An 8,815-nucleotide genomic window follows, 5' to 3' on the forward strand; every position below is an offset into this window, starting at 1 on the left:
GTCTCCTTATCAATGACTGGCTGCACTGGGAGGAAGAAACTCTTGAAGAAGAGCAATCTGAAAACATGGAGGAAGTCACCACTACTTCCTCTGCCACCTGGCACTTGCTGGCCATGTTCTGCACTGGATACTGAATGTGCTTTTCAAAAACCATGCTCAAATCACTATCATCACAACGATCTTCTTCACTTTCCTCTTCCTCGTGTTTCTCAACCCTGCCTCCTCTTCCTCCTCCTGCACTGTGCTGCTGCTGGATCTCTCCTCCTCACTGATACCCACATAGGCACAGCTCCTTTTCTCTAGCCACCAGCAGAGCCCAAAGAGCAGGAGAAGGACTAGACCTGCCACTGCTGCAAGGCAGAAAAGCACAGTGCTCCCAAGGCCACGCCACTCTGCTCCTGCATCCTCTCCTCCATCTGCTGCACTGGATGAACCACCTTCTGGAGGCTGATGAGTTATTCTCATTGCCCCGATGAGGAAGCATGGACGCAAAGGGGAGCCAGATTTACAGAATCAGAGAGACCACAGCCCACCACATCAGATCTTCCGCAAAACGCTCCCTGACTCTGTGCCAGCTGAGCAGTCAGCACCCTATGCCCACGATCCCCACAAAAGTGATGCAAAAACTCACAACACAATGTTTATTCAAACACAACACTTATTGGCAGCTTTGCACATGGTAAAGCTCCCAGAAGAAACGGAATGTGTCAATGTCAGGGGTGCAGTCAATGTCCGGTTGGTAACGGAGTCCCTGTCACAAGCCTCCTCGCGACGGCCTCTTCAGCTGCATCGGGTCCCACTCCCCAGCGCATGCTTTTGCTGGGCAGGAACGTTTCCCGCTGCCGACTGATCAGCGTGTTCCTCGTGTCCAGCGCGCTCGGTTCTGTGGCACCAGCTCCCAAGAGAGTGTCTGGGGTGGGCAGAGTGTCCCCCAGGCCCCAGAGGTCACACTGAGGCACATGGAGCGGTGCCTGTCGCTTGGTCCCTGCCCCGCCGCAGCTCCCAGCAAGAGTATCTGGGCCAATGTGAAATCGCCACCACGGCCCTGACAGTGAAAGTGGAGAGCAGGGTCACAATCCTCTTTGTCCTCACCGGCTGCTGCGCTGGGGAGACCATCGAGAGGGGAACGCTGCCACTTTTGGCGGAGGGCTGCTGCGCAGGGTGTTCCCTTTCCGTTCCGTGCCCTGCATTCTCCTCTCTTTTTTCCTCCTGGAAGACGCGGTCGTCTGCCAGCAGCTGTGACCTGCGCAAACACAGCTCTGTGCGGGAAGACCTCCTTCAGCGTCCGCGGAGAAGCATTATATGAACCCGATTTAGCAGCTCCTCAAACTCAAGCTGTGCGTGCAGAAAGGCGTCAGGATTCTGTGTCAGGTGCTGGAAGAGGTTGACTGGTTGAGCCAATTGCAATTCCAGGGGCAAGTTGATCTCCTCAGGCACGTTCTCATTGCCAATGAAGAAGTGGTTCAGGTGTTTCTTCTTCAGACATCTCTGCAGGTACTGCATGATGCTGTTCAGCCATTCCCAGAAATGCCCCCTGCGCCAGTTTGACAGCGGCATGGCGCTCAGCAGATGCATCACAACTGTCTTCATTGTATAGGTGGAAAAGTCTCTGCCCAGCAGGCAGCGGACACAGAGCTGCAGGCATCTGAGGTAGCCGGTGTCAGGCTGTGCATGTTTGGCGATATGACTGAAGAACTTCCTCTCTGCCACAGCGTAGGTCTCTGGCCACATCGTGCTAGGGGTGTAGGCAGCCTCTGTATACTGGCTGCTCACAAAGATGTCCGAGGCGCCTTCTTGCACCCCGAACATCAACTCAATTGAAAGCCTTTTCCCCCGGCGATTTGTCACACAGAATTTGCAGGAGCGGTCGGAGGGCAGCATTGTTAGGCGGCGAATGGCTGAAAGAGGCAGAGCCCTCCAGGAACGTCTCACGAACATCTGGAAATAGCGCGCAGTTTTCTGCACATCTAGGTAGGAGTCAGTGCAGAGGTCGTCTAGGGTGCTGAAGCTTGCATTCCTCCCCTGCTCTTGCTCGGGGTCGTGGAGGAGGCAACGTGTCTCTCCTGCCGGCTGCTCCGTCTCACAGGTGCACACCAACTCCACGCGGACGCGGAAGTTCCTCATTGGCCACACGGGGCCCGGCTCCAGGTGGAAGGTGTGTCCACGGGGGGGCTTCAAGGGCAAAAGCAGGCGGTAGGTGATGTCTTCCTCACGGGGACTCCACCCTTCAAAGGCACTGCCCACCCCGATAGCTTTTTCCAGCACTGGAAAACTAGTATTTGAGAATAAACGCTGGTAGACAAGGATGAAGATTTCCACAAGGCTCAGCACAGACGTGCAATCTCTGTCCAGGTGCTGAACTGGCCACTGTATGCCCTCCGCAAAAAACACTCCCGGGTCATTTGCATCATCATGCTCTTCTTCATCTTCATCGTCATCACCATTTTCTCCTTCGCCTTCATTCGCATCATCATGCTCTTCTTCATCTTCATCGTCATCACCGTTTTCTTCTTCGCCTTCATTTGCATCATCATACTCTTCTTCATCTTCATCGTCATCACCATTTTCTTCTTCGCCTTCATTTGCATCATCATACTCTTCTTCATCTTCATTGTCATCATCATTCTCTTCTTGATCTTCATTTGCATCATCATTCTGTTCTTCAGCTTCGTTTGCATCATCATTCTCTTCTTCAGCTCCATTTGCATCGTCATGCTCTTCTTCAGCTCCATTTGCATTATCACTTCTTTCTTCGGCTTCATTTGCATCGTTATTCTCTTCTCTATGTCTCTCCTCCTCCACGTTGTTACCGGAGCTCTCCTCTTCTCTCTCTGGCTCATGGCTCCGTTTCCTGAGCCACCAGCAGAGCCCAAAGAGCAGGACCAGGACTGCAGCAATGGCCCAGAACTGCCAGCACTGCAAGGCGGAGAGGAGCAGGGATGCCCAAGCAAAGCCGCTCTGCTCCTGGTTCCTCTGCTCCTGGTTCATCCGCTCTACCTCCTGCCACAGCCGAGTCATCTCCCGGTTCAGCATCTGCGCACGCTGCTCCATGCGCTCGCGCGTCTCCTCATCCGGCTCATAGCCGACCGGCTGCACGTTCAGCGTAAGAATTTGCCAAAGTCCGAAGGCAACGTCCAAGAGAGCCATGGCCTGCACGAGAAGGGAGAGAAGGGGCTCAGTGGGGCTGTGCGAGAGGGAGGGGGCTGGTGGCTGGGGAGCGGGGCTGGGGGCCGCAGGGAGCTGGGGGCAGGTTAGGAGCGGGGCCGAGGCAGCTGGGAGGCAGCAAGGGCTGCCCCGGCCCCAGCGGCGGCGGCTCCGTGCCCTGGCCAAGGTGCTCCCGCGAGCGGCCGGGCCCTCCATGCAGGGTGAGAACCCACCCCCGGGGGCCGCGATTCTGCCCCGGCCCCGTCCAGCCCGGCCTCCCCCCGCCTGCGCACTCACCGCTGGCCCAGGCCGGACTGGGGCAGCGCTGCTGCTGGCGCCCCTGATAACCGCCCCGTGGGGACTCGTCCCCTGTGATGTCACAGGCGCCAGAGCACGTCACAGGCACGCCCGCCGGCCCTACCTGGTCCTGACCACCCCGGCCCAGCCACTCGCAGCTGCCCCTGGCAACCAAACACCAACCCTGACAATGTACGGACCCACCGAGCCTGACAGCACTCCCAAGGTTCTGTTTACAAAGCAGACACAAGCCCCCCACACCCTTCCCAGTTATAAAAGTGGGTGATGTGACCCACGGATGTTTTGCTCCCTGACATCCTATCTCGTCAGATGGGATCAGCTCCCTTGCTGCTGGCCGCTGCTCTGGTGGTCACGGCTGGGCCCTTGTTGCCTCTGGGGTGGGTGATGGTGGAAATTGCGCTGGGAAGATGGGGCCTCTCCATGGCAGGACCTCTGTTCCTGCTGTGCCACTGCGAGAGGACATTGATTCCAAAGAGACAATTCCTAAGGGTGACGAGGGGGTGCAGGTGCAGTTTTCCCAGTGGGCAGCTCCCACTGCCGATAGAGCACTGGTTTCTCCACGTCCAGCACGTTCAGTTCTGTGGTACCAGCTCCCCGGAATGTGTCTGGGATCAGCAGAGTCTCCACCTGGACCCCAGCGAACACACGGAGACACATCAGCGGTGCCTATCGCTTGGTCCCGGTGCAGGTGGAGCTGCCAAGGAGTTTCTTTTCCCATGTGAAATCGCCGCCACATTTGTGAGAGTGTGACGGGAAAGCAGGGAAAAAATCATCTTTGTAGCCACCCTGGTCTCCACTCTGTGTCCCTGTGGGATGAAGTTGTCGCCTGCAGTCAGCTGTGAGCCTCGCAAACACAGCTCTGTGCATGAAGAGCTCTTTCAGAGCCTGTCTGGCGATGAGCAGTCTCGAGAGCGATCTCGCAGCTCCATGTCGTGGTGGAACTCCAGCCAGCAATAGAGCCGCCAGAGCCGCTTGTTGACTCCCCCGTCCTCCCATCCCCCAATAGGGGAGAGACAGGAAAGGGAAGGGAGAAACTCGTGGAATGGCATAAACAGAGTTTCATAAAATAACAAAATATCACTAATACACCACTAGTAAAAATAATGTACATGAAATGGAAATAAAACACAAAAGGTACCCAGTGCAATTCCTCTTGAACTCTGCCTGCACCGAGCAGCCCGTCCCAGGAAGCAGCACCCTCGTCCAGAAGAACCGATCCCAGAGAGAGAAGACAGAAAAAGGCAGAAAGGCCCAGCGGCCTCTGCAAAACGGCAGAATGGCAAAAGACCGAAATAAAGAAACTCCCGAACAGAACTCCTCCAAACAGGTCTCCGTCCCAGCTCTGACACTAGCCAGAAGATCCCCACTCACCTTAAATATGAAGCGTGATGCTAATGACACGCAATATTCTAACTGATCGGTCTGGATTCTCGTGCCCCACCTGTGCCCCTTTCCTGGTGGCCTTGCTTCTAATGTGGGCAGTGGGTGGCTCAGCTTTCCTTGCTTGCCTTCTCCTGGATCCTGCCTGTTACACAGTGCTCTCAGTTCTCTAATCCCAGACAATCACACCTGCACCCTGGACTCTCTTTCACCTCTGTGAAACCCCCCAGTATCTGGCATCACAGATAAGTAACTGTAGGAAGAGCAGCTCCAGGGGTGTTTAGATCAAGAATCAGGCAGGTGGATGGTGATGGCACAGAATTCTAGCTGCTTTGCAACTTAGTAGTATGTGTGTGTTAAGTAGAGGTTGGACAAATCGTGTTGCACCTGAATGCTCGTGTGAAACCACAATTGGGGTGCTCCAGTTTGAATGAAATACCTCATGCGTGCCAGTAAAAAATTACTCCTGTAATTCTAGGCTTTGCATCCTTGCATCCCAGCCTCTCTCCTGGGCTGGCACGGGCCCGTTTAAAAGGTTTCCTGATGCTTCCCATGGCAGGAAGACACCGCGAGGACAGCCAGCAGCGCCCAACTCTCCCAAGGCCTGCTGGCCAGTCCCTTCCACACCCAGCCCAAGGGTGTCAGGGACACAGGCCTTATCTTGCAGCTGCTGATGGTTTGCAGCTGCGTTGTGTTCATTGAGCAGGTACAAGTTTGGTAAGTCGGAGCAGAATTTTCAACATGCGGTTTAAGATTTCAACAAATTTTGCTTACTAAGTAATGGGAAACAGACAGTGTATTAAAAATCATACAACCTTCTAATTCAAAGTGATTGGTTCTATTTCAAACGTACTTACTTAAGCTAAATGATTGATATAAACCTTCCATTGGGCTCAGCCAGTGACCTGTGATTAGTAAAAGACCATTACCATACAGCCGAGCTTGCACAGCAGAGACAGGTCAAAGTAGGCTCAACCAGGCTGCCATCTTGAAGGAATGAAATGCTTGGCTCGTGGTCAAGCTGCATAGAGTGGGGAAGGTCTGCAAGAGCCTCCTTGCACCCACAGCTTGTCGGTGTTCCGTGAGTCATTCTGCTTCCTTGTGGGTTTTCTAAAAGGGACCCCGGGCTCAGCTACAGCTCAGCCCTCTGCCTCCTTTGGGGCATGTACCATACTGCTGCTGGTTTGGTTGGGAAGAGTCAAGTGCATGCGTCACACCTGGGCATGTGCTTTCGAGGGCATTGGTGTTCCTAAGCGTTGGTGACTTTTTAAAAGCCGTTCCTTCAGAAGGCAGGACTGAGTAGCTACTATGTGTTGCAAATCAAACAAGAGGAGCAGAAGGCTGGCTTGTCTGGCCAGGGCTCTCTTTCAGGAACTCAGGCAGCAAACAGAAGTGGATGGGCTTAGGAAAGGGATCTGGGGGTTGTGCTTGATGTTAAGCTCAAGAGGAGACTACGATAATGTGCCCCGGCAGGCAAAAGAGCCAGCCGTCTCCCGGGGTGCATTACGCACAGTGTAGCCAGCCAGTTGCAAAAGGAGGCTGAGGGGAGACCTTATCACTGTGTCCAACTGCCTGAAAGGCGGTTGTGGTGAGGTGAGGGCTCGTCTCTTTTGCCAGGTAACAACTGATAGAAAGAGAGGAAATGGCCTCAAGTTTCTCCAGAGGAGGTGCAGATGGGCTATCAGGAAAAAGTTCTATATTGAAAGGGTTAACGAGCATTCCAAGAAGGTACCCAGGGAAGTGCTTGAGGCACCGTGGCTGGAGGTACCCAAAAGATGTGTAAACATGGCACTTAGGGATGTGGTTTGGTGGTGTTTTTGGCAGTGATAGGTTTGCAGCTGGACTCAATGAACTTAAGGGTCTTTCCCAACTTAAATCATTCTATGATTGCGTGATACAACTTGAAGCTTACCCGGTGCAGAGTCAGGGATTGGCCTACATGGTCCTCGTGTGCCCCTTCCGGGCCCAGGTTGGACCAGATGATCTGTGTGGTCCCTTCCAAACTGGTTTTCTGATTCTGAAGAGAAGCTGCTAAATTAATGTACACTGTAATTAAGTTACAAAAGACACACCCATCATTAACCAATTGACATGATAAATGCTTTCCGACCACCTGCAAAACCAGGGGATATTTTTCAAGTTATAGATCCTTCTGCACGACAAGAGGGAGACAGAAGATTAAGTAATAAATTGTTTAGAAGCAGAGTGCTTAGCTTATATTTAGCTAATAATTAATCGAGTTATTGTGAGTACGAAACTAACCAATTATAACTAACATCATCAATTCTTTTTGGTACAGATCTACTGTGTGTCAAAATTCCCGAACATTGTAATGCATGTGTATTAATTATAGGAATATAAGCAACACAAGAGCGTCCAGTCTTTGGAGCACTTATGGAGGATGATCCCCAGTGTTCCCCAGCACTGATGAAATAAAAGATGCCTGCTTAACAGTATAATTGACTCAGCTGTTAAGTTCCTTTCTACCTTTCAATTCCATGTATTCTTTTCCTCTATATCCGTCAATAACCCCCTCCCAAAACACGGCAGTTCCTTTAAGTCTCCTCGAGGGCTAAGAAAAATCGACACCAACCCAGAAAGCCCACAGGAGCTCTGCTGCCTGTCTGAGCTTGTCCCTCGTGCAACAGGATCACGAGCAGGGTTTGCAGCAAAGTTGGTGGCAACTGCCGCTGAGAGTAGTCAGGTCTTCCATCTGTAACAGGCACAACCACCTGGCAGCAGAGCGGTTCCTTCCTCCTACACGTGAACCCATCAGGAGTGTGTCATGCTCTAAGGCAAGGCGGCAATAAACCGTGGCAGACGCTCCGTTAGCCCCTCACCTCCCGCCACCCACGTCCTGTACATCAGAGCGATGATAGGAAAGATAAGGAGGAAGGAAGAGAGACTCAGACTTCAAGTTGGAAGGTTTTAAAGGCTTTTACTAACGTTACCAATAGACAGAGAATATATACACAAAATATAAAAGCCCACCTCGAATGCTCAGTGTGCCGTTGGCGTCACTCAGCAGCAGAGCTGGGGCTGCGGGGCTGGCGGCTCCAGCAGCTGCAGCTCAGGCCCCGCGAGTCCCGGGCGGGACTGCACAGCAAACTGGAAACTGGTTGCGGGGATGCAGGGCCTGAGGGCTGTGGATCACAGGCAGACAGGCAGGGTCCTCTCCGGATGCCGGCCATGGGCGAAGAGAGAGTGACCCTCGTGTCACGGAGGCACCCCGTAGGTTAATTTAAGGGACAACAAGGTCCAAAACCAACTTTTATCAAACCGGCGAGAAACAGGGTTTTAGCACTCCAAAAGTGACTTAAATAAAGGTTCAGATGTCAGTTGAGGAAAATTATTGAGGCAGCACCTAAAACAACAGGCGGTCCACAGTGTGCACGCACGTGGCATCACCCAAAACAATGCCGGAGCCGGCCCTGAGTCCCGGAGAAGTACACACTTGCCTAAACACGGTGCAGGATTGTTTTTAAAGAGATACACGCGCTCGTAGTGAGTACGGGAAGTGTACACTTGCGATTGTGCGAGGGTAAATTTACAATACACCCGCAATCCTGCGAGAGTTAATTTACTTACACGCGCAAGTGTGCACGGAATCCTACATGTGTTTACGTGGAAGCACAGGAGGAAAATACACTCGCGATTGTGCGAGTATTAATTTTACACGCGCTCATATGGAGCACGGAAAGTTATACGTGCATGTGTGCACTAAAAGTATAAAGATACTCTCAATCCTGCGAGAAGGTTTACTCACACCCGTGGTGGCGAGGCAAGCGGAGTCCCCATCCCGGGGAGCGGGGCTCTCGGCGGCAGCATCTTGCTCGTGCTTCGAGAGACCCGCGACAATGGGCCGTGTCGACGAGAATCCCGTTTCTATCTGATCAGATCTGACTGTAGGCACTCTAGAAGCTTCTCTGCACCCCCACACTGTCTGCGGGTGCCCCTGAAGCCTCCAAACATC

The 8,815-nt window shown here is 53.0% G+C and overlaps 1 protein-coding gene across 1 annotated transcript; it reads right to left on the reverse strand.

The window, feature by feature from the left end:
• Positions 1–827: 827 nt before the first annotated feature.
• On the reverse strand, positions 828–3,481 carry LOC135579685 (inositol 1,4,5-trisphosphate receptor-interacting protein-like 1). Its single transcript, XM_065066512.1, has one exon. The coding sequence runs from the start codon at positions 3,358–3,360 to the stop codon at positions 1,279–1,281; it is 2,082 nt and encodes a 693-aa protein (XP_064922584.1). The 5' UTR covers positions 3,361–3,481; the 3' UTR covers positions 828–1,278.
• Positions 3,482–8,815: the final 5,334 nt, after the last annotated feature.

The sequence above is a fragment of the Columba livia genome, chromosome 5 (assembly GCF_036013475.1).
Source record: "Columba livia isolate bColLiv1 breed racing homer chromosome 5, bColLiv1.pat.W.v2, whole genome shotgun sequence".
Lineage (NCBI taxonomy): Eukaryota > Metazoa > Chordata > Aves > Columbiformes > Columbidae > Columba > Columba livia.